The sequence below is a fragment of the Salvelinus namaycush genome, chromosome 7 (genome assembly GCF_016432855.1).
Source record: "Salvelinus namaycush isolate Seneca chromosome 7, SaNama_1.0, whole genome shotgun sequence".
Classification (NCBI taxonomy): domain Eukaryota; kingdom Metazoa; phylum Chordata; class Actinopteri; order Salmoniformes; family Salmonidae; genus Salvelinus; species Salvelinus namaycush.
In genome coordinates this window covers 455,921-469,618 of record NC_052313.1, presented here as the reverse complement: position 1 = coordinate 469,618, position 13,698 = coordinate 455,921, and the positions used below count along the sequence as shown (strand labels likewise).

General features: G+C 41.7%; 1 protein-coding gene across 1 annotated transcript in view; it reads right to left on the bottom strand.

Moving 5' to 3' along the window:
• Window positions 1–12,292, bottom strand: part of si:ch211-161h7.4 (serine/arginine repetitive matrix protein 1) — a 43,833-nt gene extending 31,541 nt beyond the window's left edge. The window contains exons 1-2 of the mRNA XM_038996847.1: window positions 11,923–12,292; window positions 11,680–11,723 (exon numbers count right to left, since the gene is read on the bottom strand). Of these exons, the coding sequence (XP_038852775.1) occupies window positions 11,680–11,723; window positions 11,923–11,946 (68 nt within the window). The 5' untranslated portion in view covers window positions 11,947–12,292. The remainder of the gene's footprint in view (window positions 1–11,679; window positions 11,724–11,922) is intronic.
• Between the last annotated feature and the right edge of the window lie 1,406 nt (window positions 12,293–13,698).

The window sequence follows — 13,698 nt, the reverse complement described above, 5'->3', positions numbered from 1 at the left end:
CTCAAGTTTTTCCTCACCAGAGTAAGAATACCTCATGACAAGCTGCAGAACATACATAGCTGTATTTACCACCAGACCGCACTCAACGAGCTGTATAAGGCCATAACCTAACAAAATGCAAATCCTGAGGCGGTGACCTGTGATTTTAATGCAGGGAAACAAATCCGTTTTAACTCATAATTACCAGGATGTCACCTGTGCAACAAAACTCAAATCACCTTTACTCCACACACAGATACAAGACTCTCCCTCGCCCTCCCTTTGGCAAATCGGACAATAACTATCCTCCCGATTCCTGCTTACAAGCAAAAACTCAAACAGGAAGTGCAAGTGACTCGCTCAATAAGGAAGTGGTCCAATGAAGTGGATGCTAAGATACAGGACTGTTTTGCTAGTACAGACTGGAATATGTTCAGCGATTCATCCGATAACATTGAGGAGTTTACGACACCAGTCAACGGCTTCATTAATAAGTGCATCGACGACGTGGTCCCCACAGTGACCGTACGTACATATCCTAACCAGAAGCCATGGATTACAGGCAACATCCTCACTGAGCTTAAGGCAAGAGCTGCTGCTTTCAAGGAGCGGGACACTAATCCGGACACTTACAAGAAGTCCCGCTACGACCTCCTGTGACAGGGCTTGCAAATTATCATGGATTACAAAGGGAAACCCAGCTACGAGCTGTCCAGTGACACAGGTCAACCAGACGAGATAAATGACTACTATGCTTGCGTCGAGGCAAGCAACACTGAACCATGCATGACAGCACCAGCTGTTCCGGGCGACTGTGCGATCTCGTAGCCAATGTAAGAAAGATCTTTAAACATGTTATCATTCACAAGGCCAGACCGATTACCAGGACACGTACTCAGAGCACGCGCTGACTAGCTGGCAAGTGTCTTAACTGACATTTTCAACTTCTCCCTGACCGAGCCTGTAATACCTCAAGGAGACCACCACCGTCCTTGTGGCCAAGAACACCAAGGTAACCTGTCTAAATGACTAACCGCCCCGTAGCACTCACATCTGTAGCCATGAAATGCTTTGAAAGGCTGGTCATGGCTAACACCATAATCCCAGAAACCCTAGACCCACTCCAATTTGCATACCACCCCAAAAGATCCACAGATGATGCAATCTCTATTGCACTCCACACTGCCCATTCCCACCTGCACAAAAGGAACACCTACATGAGAACGATATTCATTGACTAGAGCTTAGCGTTCAACACCATATTGCCCTCCAAGCTCATCACTAAACTTAGGAACCTGAGACTGAACACCTCCCTCTGCAACTGGATCCTGGACTTCCTGACAGGCCACCCCCAGGTGGTGAGGGTAGGCAACAACACGCGGACCCTCAACACGGGGCCCCCTCAGGGATGCGTGCTTAGTCCCTTCTTCTACTCCCTGTTCTCCCACGACTGTATGGCTGGGCACAAATCCAATATCATCATTAAGGTTGCTGACGACACGACAGTGGTATGCCTTTATCACAGACGACGATGTGACAGACTATATAGGGAGGTCGTCAGTGACCTGGCAGTGTTGTTTGTTGCACAACTTGACCTCAGGTATTTTCTTAAAATGTAGCTACAAAACTATTTCTTAGATATAACATTAAATTTAACGGTATTGAAAAACCATCCCGTGGCTTTTTCCAAATACCCTGGTATAGAGTATACCACCCAAGCCTAGTGTGTGCGGCCCAGTACATCACCGGGGCTGAGCTCACTGCCATCCAGGACCTCAAAGAAGGCTCTAAAAATTGTCCAAGACTCCAGCCACCCGAGTCATAGACTCTTTCTGTCAACGCACGGCAAGCGACAGCGATGCACTAAATCTGGAACCAACAGGACCATGAACACCTTCTACCCTCATGCCATAAGACTGCTAAATAGTTAGCTATTTAGCCATCTTCATTGGCCCCCTTTTGCACGGAGTATTTTGTCTCATCACATCTACACATGTATTCCTAGTTATATGTACATAGAGTAGCAGTTAGAAGTTGACACCTACGCATTCAAGGGTTTTTCTTTATTTGTACGATTTTTCACATTGTAAGAATAATAGTGAAGACATCAAAACTATGAAATAACACATATGGAATCATGTAGCAATGAAAAACGTGTTAAACAAAAAAATATATATATTTTATATTTGAGATTCTTCAAATAGCCACCTTTTGCCTTGACAGCTTTGCACACTTGGCATTCTCTCAACCAGCTTCATGAGGTAGTCACCGGGAATGCATTTCAACTAACAGGAGCGCCGTGTTAACCTCTAACGAGCCTCAACCCCGGATCCGGGATCACCCCCCACCCCCCCCACACTGATTAGCATCGCTAGCATAGCGTCACAATTAAATAGTAGCATCTAAATATCATTAAATCACAAGTCCAAGCCACCTAATGAAAGATACAGATCTTGTGAATAAAGCCACCATTTCAGATTTTTAAAATGTTTTACAGGGAAGACACAATATGTAAATCTATTAGCTAACCACGTTAGCAAAGGACACGATTTTTTTACTCCCAACAGCTTTTTCCTGCGTCAGTAGCTATCACTAATTCGACTAGATAAAAATATATATAGCCACTAACCAAGAAACAACTTCATAATATGACAGTCTGATAACATATTTATGGTATAGCATAGTTTTTTTGGGGAAAAATGTGCATTTTTCAGGTATAAATCACAGTTCTACATTGCAGCTGCAATCTGAAATAGTGCTGACCCAGCCAGAACAATTACAGAGACCAACGTCATATAACGAATTACTCATCTTAAAACATTTCAGAAAAATACACAGCGTACAGATATTGAAAGCCCAACATCTGGTGAATCCAAACAATATTTCAGATTTATTAAATGTTTTATAACGAAAACAAAATGTAGCGCTAAATTAGCATAGCTATACCAGGCAGATTCGGCTAGGCGCCCACGGCCAGTTCACATGCACAACAGATATGATATAACATCGTAAATTGGGTCTTACTATGGCTGATCTTTCATCAGAATGTTGATCAAAGTGTCCTTTGTCAAGATGAGTCGTTGGTTCCGTTCAGAAATCTTCCTTTCCCACTCCATTTAGCACAGGTACCGGTCGAGTGGCACAGATCTCTCAAATGTAAATAAATTGTGACAACGGAACACCGCAAAACTCCCAAAAAAATTCAAATAATCTGATTAAACTATATTGAAAAAACATACATTACGATGATATGGTCACATGTATCAAACAAAATTCGACACGGAGATAGTTTTCATCCATAACGCCAGCAAAACAGTACACAATCGCAGCTCCAACTCGTGCGAATCAGCAAACCGGAAGTTGTCGGTCACGCCAAAGAAATAGGTCTTATTTCACGTCAGTACCAGATAAACAAAGAATTTCTCCTCTGACGTCCTCTTGACACCCAGAGGAAGGCGAATGAGGTGTGTTTCGGGTCATAGGGGGCACGACCATATATAGGCAGAGCTTTGAAGCCAGCATAACACATCTTGATTTTATGTTCTTGGTCATGGAAAGTGCTGTGAAATGACTTCTGTATCACTCAGAGACAAAATTGAAACGGTTTTAGAAACTAGAGATTGTTTTCTTTCCAATGGTATTATTTATATGCATGTAGTAAGAGCAATAATTGAATAAGAGGCAGTTTAATCTGTAGAGCAAATTATGCTAATGGGAAAATAGCACCCCCTGTATTCTCAAGAAGTTAAAAGTTCATTTGTGGAATTTCTTTCCTTCTTAATGCTTTTGAGCCAATCAGTTGTGGGGTGACAAGGTAGGGGAGGTAAACAGAAGATAGACCTATTTGGTAAAAGACAAGTCCATATTATGGCAAGAACAGCTAAAATAAGCAAAGAGAAAAGACAGCCCATTACTAAAACATGAAGGTCAGTCAATCCAAAAACTGTCTTCAAGTACAGTCACAAAACAACATCAAGCGCTATGATGAAACTGGCTCTCATGAGGACGCCACAGAAAAGGAAGACCCAGAGTTACCTCTACTGCAGAGGATAAGTTCACTACATCCACTACACACAGACGTCCTTTTGTCCTCGTCTTGTCGTGTCCCGTATATATATATATTTACATCTTTCTTCGCATATCTTTTATATATTTTCTTTTCCAAAAACTCAACTTCAAAGCACTTTCCTGCAACCGGCCTCACCAATTACAAAAAAAAAGTATTATTTACCTCAAATCTGAAAATTTAGCTTCAGGCTAAAAAGTTAGCCTGAAGCTAACCTGAAGCTACCCAGTTTACTGGCTGACATTGGTATTTCAGCTGACCACGGTTTGTGGTCATCAGCTATTCCTTTGGCTCGATAATCTATCGCCACTTTTGTACAATGATCACTCGATTAAGCATGCCTCTCCTTAATGTCAATATGCCTTGTCCATTGCTGTTCTGTTTAGTGTTTATTGGCTTATTTCACTGTAGAGCCTCTAGCCCTGCTCACTATACCATATCCAACCTTTCAGTTCCACCACCCACATATGCGATGACATCACCTGGTTTCAATGATGTTTCTAGAGACAATATCTCTCTCATCATCACTCAATACCTAGGTTTACCTCCACTGTATTCACATCCTACCATACCTTTGTCTGTACATTATTCCTTGAAGCTATTTTATCACCCCCAGAAACTTCCTTTTACTCTCTGTTCTAGACGACCAATTCTCATAGCTTTTAGCCGTACCCTTATCCTACTCCTCCTCTGTTCCTCTGGTGATGTAGAGGTGAATCCAGGCCCTGCAGTACCTAGCTCCACTCCTATTCCCTAGGCGCTCTCTTTTGATGACTTCTGTAACCGTAATAGCCTTGGTTTCATGCATGTTAACATTAGAAGCCTCCTCCCTAATTTCGTTTTATTCACTGCTTTAGCACACTCTGCCAACCCGGATGTCTTAGCCGTGTCTGAATCCTGGCTTAGGAAGACCACCAACAATTCTGACATTTTCATCCCTAACTACAACATTTTCAGACAAGATAGAACGGCCAAAGGGGGCGGTGTTGCAATCTACTGCAAAGATAGCCTGCAGAGTTCTGTCCTACTATCCAGGTCTGTTCCCAAACAATTTGAACTTCTACTTTTAAAAATCCACCTCTCTAAAAACAAGTCTCTCACCGTTGCCGCCTGCTATAGACCACCCTCTGCCCCCAGCTGTGCCCTGGACACCATATGTGAACTGATTGCCCCCCATCTGTCTTCAGAGCTCGTGCTGCTAGGTGACCTAAACTGGGACATGCTTAACACCCCGGCCATCCTACAATCTAAGCTTGATGCCCTCAATCTCACACAAATTATCAATGAACCTACCAGGTACCACCCCAAAGCCGTAAACACGGGCACCCTCATAGATATCATCCTAACCAACTTGCCCTCTAAATACACCTCTGCTGTTTTCAACCAAGATCTCAGCGATCACTGCCTCATTGCCTGCATCCGTAAATGGGTCAGCGGTCAAACGACCTCCACTCATCACTGTCAAACGCTCCCTGAAACACTTCAGCGAGCAGGCCTTTCTAATCGACCTGGCCTGGGTATCCTGGAAGGATATTGATCTCATCCCGTCAGTAGAGAATGCCTGGTTATTTTTTTTAAATGCCTTCCTCACCATCTTAAATAAGCATGCCCCATTCAAGAAATTTAGAACCAGGAACAGATATAGCCCTTGGTTCTCTCCAGACCCGACTGCCCTTAACCAACACAAAAACATCCTATGGCGCTCTGCAATAGCATCGAACAGCCCCCGTGATATGCAACTTTTCAGGGAAGCTAGAAACCAATATACACAGGCAGTTAGAAAAGCAAAGGCTAGCTTTTTCAAGCAGAAATTTGCTTCCTGCAACACAAACTCAAAAAAGTTCTGGGACACTGTAAAGTCCATGGAGAATAAGAACATCTCCTCCCAGCTGCCCACTGCACTGAAGATAGGAAACACTGTCACCACCGACAAATCCACTATAATTGAGAATTTCAATAAGCATTTTTCTACGGCTGGCCATGCTTTCCACCTGGCTACCCCTACCCCGGTCAACAGCACTGCACGCCCCACAGCTACTCGCCCAAGCCTTCCCCATTTCTCCTTCTCCCAAATCCAGTCAGCTGATGTTCTGAAAGAGCTGCAAAATCTGGACCCCTACAAATCAACCGGGCTAGATAATCTGGACCCTTTCTTTCTAAAATGATCTGCTGAAATTGTTGCCACCCCTATTACTAGCCTGTTCAACCTCTCTTTCGTGTCGTCTGAGATTCCCAAAGATTGGAAAGCAGCTGCAGTCATCCCGATATTCAAAGGGGGGGACACTCTTGACCCAAACTGCTACAGACCTATATCTATCCTACCCTGCCTTTCTAAGGTCTTCGAAAGCCAAGTCAACAAACAGATTACCGACCATTTCGAATCCCACCATACCTTCTCCGCTATGCAATCTGGTTTCAGAGCTGGTCATGGGTGCACCTCAGCCACGCTCAAGGTCCTAAACGATATCTTAACCGCCATCGATAAGAAACAATACTGTGCAGCCGTATTCATTGACCTGGCCAAGGCTTTCGACTCTGTCAATCACCACATCCTCATCGGCAGACTCAACAGCCTTGGTTTCTCAAATGATTGCCTCGCCTGGTTCACCAACTACTTCTCTGATAGAGTTCAGTGTGTCAAATCGGAGGGTCTGTTGTCTGGGCCTCTGGCAGTCTCTATGGGGGTGCCACAGGGTTCAATTCTTGGACCGACTCTCTTCTCTGTATACATCAATGATGTCGCTCTTGCTGCTGGTGATTCTCTGATCCACCTCTACGCAGACGACACTATTCTGTATACTTCTGGCCCTTCTTTTGACACTGTGTTAACAACCCTCCAGGCGAGCTTCAATGCCATACAACTCTCCTTCCGTGGCCTCCAATTGCTCTTAAATACAAGTAAAACTAAATGCATGCTCTTCAACCGATCGCTGCCTGCATCTGCCCGCCTGTCCAACATCACTACTCTGGACGGCTCTGACTTAGAATATGTGGACAACTATAAATACCTAGGTGTCTGGTTAGACTGTAAACTCTCCTTCCAGACTCACGTCAAACATCTCCAATCCAAAGTTAAATCTAGAATTGGCTTCCTATTCCGCATCAAAGCATCCTTCACTCATGCTGCCAAACATACCCTTGTAAAACTGACCATCCTACCAATCCTCGACTTCGGTGATGTCATTTACAAAATAGCCTCCAACACTCTACTCAGCAAATTGGATGTAGTCTATCACAGTGCCATCCGTTTTGTCACCAAAGCCCCATATACTACCCACCACTGCGACCTGTACACTCTCGTTGGCTGGCCCTCGCTTCATACTCGTCGCCAAACCCACTGGCTCCAGGTCATCTACAAGACCCTGCTAGGTAAAGTCCCCCCTTATCTCAGCTCGCTGGTCACCATAGCAGCACCCACCTGTAGCACGCGCTCCAGCAGGTATATCTCTCTGGTCACCCCCAAAACCAATTCTTCCTTTGGCCGCCTCTCCTTCCAGTTCTCTTCTGCCAATGACTGGAACGAACTACAAAAATCTCTGAAACTGGAAACACTTATCTCCCTCACTCACTAGCTTTAAGCACCAGCTGTCAGAGCAGCTCATAGATTACTGCACCTGTACATAGCCCATCTATAATTTAACCCAAACAACTACCTCTTTCCCTACTGTATTTATTTATTTATTTAGCTCCTTTGCACCCCATTATTTCTATCTCTACTTTGCACATTCTTGCACTGCAAATCAACCATTCCAGTGTTTTACTTGCTATATTGTATTTACTTTGCCACCATGGCCTTTTTTTTGCCTTCACCTCCCTTATCTCACCTCACTTGCTCACATTGTATATAGACTTATTTTTCTACTGTATTATTGACTGTATGTTTGTTTTACTCCATGTGTAACTCTGTGTTGTATGTGTCGAACTGCTTTGCTTTATCTTGGCCAGGTCGCAATTGTAAATGAGAACGTGTTCTCAACTGGCCTACCTGGTTAAATAAAGGTGAAATAAATCAAATAAATAAAGAGTTACCAGCCTCAGAAATTGCAGCCCAAATAAAATGCTTCAGAGTTCAAGTAACAGGCATGTCAACATCAACTGTTCAGAAGAGAATCAGGCCTTCATGGTCGAAATTGCTGCAAACCACTACTAAAGGACACCAATAAGAAGAAGAGACTTGGTACAAGAAACACAAGCATAGGACATTTAGACCGGTGGAGTCCAAATTTGAGATTTTTGGTTCCAACCGCCATGTCTTTGTGAGAAGAAGTGTAGGTGAACGGATGATCTCCGCACGTAGTTCCTACCGTGAAACATGGAGGTGTGATGGTGCTTTGCTGGTGACACGGTCAGTGATTTATTTAGAATTCAAGGAACACTTAACCAGCATGACTACCACAGCATTCTGCAACGATACACCATCACATCTGGTTCGCGCTTTGTGGGAGTATCATTTGTTTTTCAACAGGACAATGATCCAACACACCTCCAGGCTGTGTAAGGGCTACTTGACCAAGAAGGAGAGTGATGGGGTGCTGCATCAGATGACCTGGCCTCCACAATAACCAGACCTCAACCCAATTGAGATGGTTTGGGATGAGTTGGACTGCAGAGTGAAGGAAAAGCAGCCAACAAGTGCTCAGCATATGTGGGAACTCCTTCAAGACTGTTGGAAAAGCATTCCAGGTGAAGCTGGTTGAGAGAATGCCAAGCGTGTGCAAAGCTGTCAAGGCAAAGGGTGGCTAATTTGAAGAATCTAAATGTTATTTGTTTAACACTTTTTTGGTTACTACATGATTCCATATGTGTAATTTGATAGTGTTGATGTCTTCACTATTATTCTACAATGTAGAAAATAGTAAAAATAAAGAAAATCCCTTGAATGAGTAGGTGTCCAAACTTTTAATTGGTACTGTATCTACCTCAAATAACACATACCCCTGTAACATCGACTCTGTACTGGTACTCTGTGTACATAGTAAAGTAAATAATTATTATTTTTGTTCAACATTCTGACTTGTAATGGGACTGTTCTGGACTGCTGAGCCTACATGTTAGAGACGAGAGTAAGTATTTCACGCTTAGATTCTAAAAGAGGCTAGCTAGGCCTATGTGAAGCTAGCCAAAATAAGGATGAGCCAAAATAGTGAGAATTAAAATTAAAGTCCCTATGAAAGTGATACAAATAGTGGAATCATGCCACATTTGTACTAAATAATACAAAACAAGGTTGGAATGTGGTTATATAACTTCAAGACAACTAGTTAACTTGACGAAGACATTTGTTGAAATCACTCTGTGGATGTAACCATGCTTACTAATTAACTAATTATTATATTTTATTGTATTTATATAACATTCCAACCTTGTTCAGCATTATCTAATCCAAATATGGCCTGCTTCCACTATTTGTAGTATTTGCATCACATTCAATGAATGACTTTTTTAGAAGGCAAACCGCAAATTCCACTATTGTAGCTAATCCTTATTGTGGCTAGCTTCACATAAGTGCTAAATAGCTGAATGTTGATTGGCTGAAAGCCGTGATATATCAGACCGTATAACATGGGTACGACACCAAAAATATTTGCACTGCTCTAATTACGTTGGTAACCAGTTCATAATAACAATAAGGCAAATCTGGGGTTTGTGGTATATGGCCAATAAACCACGGGTAAGGAGGCTAAGGACTGTGTCCAGGTACTCCGCAATGTGTCGTGCTTAAAGAACAGCCCTTATCCGTGGTATATTGGCCTTATTGCTTAAATAGAGCTGTTCAGCTTGTAGTCCTAAAACCCAGAAATTAGTTACCTCTGGTTCGTTCAGTCATTCCTATGGGGAAAATTAACAGAGAAAGAATAGGGTTTGGAATAAACACCAAAAAGAAGGTCTGAGGTGAAAAGGATGATGATATTTGTGTTCTATGGAGGGGTGATGCAAAACAGCGAGGCATTCCATGCTTTCTTAACTCTTGTCTGAGCACCTGAGATTTACTATGCAATCTGACACACGTCAAATCAGTTTCCTTGATCTTCTGATTTTATGTGAGGATAATGTTCTACACACTGATCTTTACAGGAAACCTACTGATCGTAACAGTTTGTTGAGGGCTGATAGCTGTCACCCGCTTCCCATGAAAAACAGTTTGCCCTACAGCCAATTCTGTCTAATCAAAATAATTTGAAGAAACAATCAGATTTTGACAGAAATATGGCTGAGACGCCAAAAAAAATTCAAGCAGAGGGGGTACAAACATGGTCAGATTAATACTGCCATGAGAAAATTCAAAACAAATCGAGACATGATCTCTTTCAAGGACAGTCTAGCAAAAAGAAGCATTCTTGCGTTCCAACTACCCTCCATTCAAAGTGCTCTGAACAAATTAAGAGAATCATTCACAAACATTGGCACATTCTAAGATCCGATGACAGTAATGTGTTTTCAGAAATCTCAGAGATCAAAAGGTAAACTGATTTACCACCCCAAAATATCCCTGCACGTTGTCTATTTGCGCCTCTACCAGATGGAAACTACAATTGTAATGGCTGCGCTCAATGCAATGGCACTTACAAATGTAGATCCTTCAAACACCCTCAAACAGGGAAACAGATCCCAATCAAAGGTGTTATCACAGTGCTCCACTAAGGCAGTTATTTATCTTATAACTTGTCCTTGTGGCAAAATATGTGGGTAAAACAAAGCACAAATTAAAAGTACGAATCTCGGAGCACCATTAGGTGCAAAAACACTATTTACCCAGTTGCGGCCCACTTTTTGGAAGCGAACCACTCGATTTCGTCCCTACGTTATATCGGCATTGAACATGTCACCATCCCTAGGAGAAGGGTTGACCTCGACAATTTATTGTTAAAACAAGAGGCTGCCTGGATCTATAATGTAAAGACCCTTGCTCCCTTCGGTCTCAATGTAGACTTTGACCTGAAGCCATTCTTGAGATTATTGTGATTTTGCTATTCATTGTAAATGTTTGTAGGCCTATGTATCCAAATTGTATCTATTATCGTATGCTATCCATTCATGTGTTTGTATGTTCTTCTTATATCTGAGAATTAACCAATGATATCAGGCCACATCCCACCATGATTAGACACCTGTGTGTGTTTTTTGACACTTTATAAAACCTAGTGACGGGCAGTGTTTGTCATCATACCCTGACGAAGACAGCTTGTCTGTCAAAACGTTGGTTATTTGGTTATTCAATTATTGCATCTGAGCTCCTAGAGTGTCAAGTAGTCTACTCCGCTAGCCAGCACCTCGCCTAAACAGGTGTGCGTTTCTTTCGCCTCCAAATTAACACAGGTTTAGGACATTTTATACGTGTTATTCTGACTGCTATGATCGCACAGTTAACATTACCTTTGAATTACGAGCCCTTTGTGATTATTTAATTATTACATGAATTATATTAAACTCAAAGTTATGTTAGCTGATTTAAGATTCTCATAGAACCAAACGTATAACATCAACTTGACAGACCTTATTTTCGGCGTTTTTCCAAAAACACATTTATTTTCCTCATAGGCTTTGTCCAACGAACGAACCATGGCAGAGTTAATGCCTACAAAAATACGCCATTACCATTTCTCTATACCAAGTTACCTAGAATAGTTTCTTACCTCGCTTTATTGGAGAAGTACCGGAGCTTCTTCCGAGGTCTCGCCTGTGAAAAGATAGATTGACATTTTGCAGACGTGATTATCAGCTGGGATAGCTAACGTTGTTAGCAAGTTAGCTAACTAAAGTCAGTTATGTTAGGTAGCTAACGTTAGCTAGTTTCACTGCATATGGCAACTTATCCTGTAATGTTAGTTTGCTAGCCAAACGTAGCTTGTCATTACTTAGCGAAAATAAATAGCTACCAGATTTGGGTATTTGGAGTCCATTTCTGTCCGTGTAGACTCAGCCAAATGTATTTAGCCCGCTAACGTTAGCTTGATAATAAATCGGTCTAGCTAGCATAGCACAGCCCTACCGCCATTTCTCCCAATTATTGGATTGTTTTATTTGCACGCTGAAACTAAAATTCTCATCAAGTTAACATATGATAGTTAGACACGTATCCTTAGTTCGTAAAAAATATATATCTATGTTTACAAGACCGCTAATGTTAGCCAAACGAAGACGTTGTTTACAAGAAAATTGCCCGCGCTAACTTCAAACACTATCTCTGTAGTGCCGGAAATGTGTACAAGCGAGACAGAAACACTTTTTAGGAGATGGGAAACGGCATTACATTCGAATTAACATTACCAAGTTGCCCATACGTCGTCAAGACTACGCGGTGCATTCTGGGACAAGGCGATCACTCCTTCAATGAGTGAAAAAAAAACATGAACATGAATTACGTCGTTACAAATATTTTCCAAGTTGTGAGATAATGAACGTGTTTTCTGTAATATCGTATAGCTTTGAATTCGTGACATGATGTACTTTCGACGAAAATAGTCCGTTTTTTTTTTACTCATACCCTGACTTTTAGAATTGTGACGACTAGTTTAGCAAAAATGTTAATCTAATAATTCCTGCTGGTATTCTTTTCTCTTCTTTTCTAATATCTCTGATATCACCCATCCGTCTTCTGCTTCTTATATGGTATTATTGACGTCCGCAAACAATTATTAAAAATGCATGCCGCCACCTACTGTATGGGTTGTAAACTATAGAAAAAAATATCCATTATACGAAAGCGGGAAAAACCTACATTCAAAAGGCAAAAATATTTTTAAAAAAATTATACATACAAATAAAACCATAATACTCCTTCAGTCACATCCCTATTCAAGTCACCTCCCTACAGGCTCAGGGGCCTGTGAATGCAGATTACCTTCAATGCCTCTAAAATAATTTGCTGTTTATGTGGATGATCTTTAAAAAAAATTGTTGGTCTGATGTGATTAATAAGGAGCATCCAGACACTAAACTTGATAAATTGATTATTATGTAATTATTGATAAACATGCACCTTTTAAGAAACTGTCTGTTAGAACATTTTAACTTGATGAGGAATTGAAAAACTATGGTTGAAAGAAATGGGGCAAAAGGAGTGGCTAATACGGCAGTAATACAATTTTAAAAAACATTACAATACATTCACAACAGATTTCACAACACATTAAAGATGGTGCCGACAGACTTTGCAGTATAATTTTTTTTGTGTGTTATTTCTTACATTATTAGCCAAGAACGTTTTTGTGTTATTACATACAGCTGGAAATAACTTTTGGATATCAGAGCGGCACTAAATCACCAACATTACGACCAAGAAAATAACTTTCCAGAATTAGATCCTTTGTTCGTACCCCCCAGGGCAATTGAACTTATCCCAGAGGCTGCTCTAAGATGCCGCCGGCGAAGAAGAGGTATTCAGAGTGGACTTCTAGTCTGAGTATATTGCTCACTAATGTTCAGTGTCTGGACAATAAAGTAGACTAACTCAAGGTGAAGATCTCTTTCCAGGGAAACATCAGGGACTGTAACACTCTGTTTCATGGAATCATGGCTCTCTGCGGAGATACTGTCCCCGTCCATACAGCCAGCTGGATTCTCAGTACATTGAGCAGGCAGGAAAAAATAAATATCCGGGTAGAAGAAGGGCGTATGCTTCATGATTAAAACCTCTTGGCAATAGGGGGTGC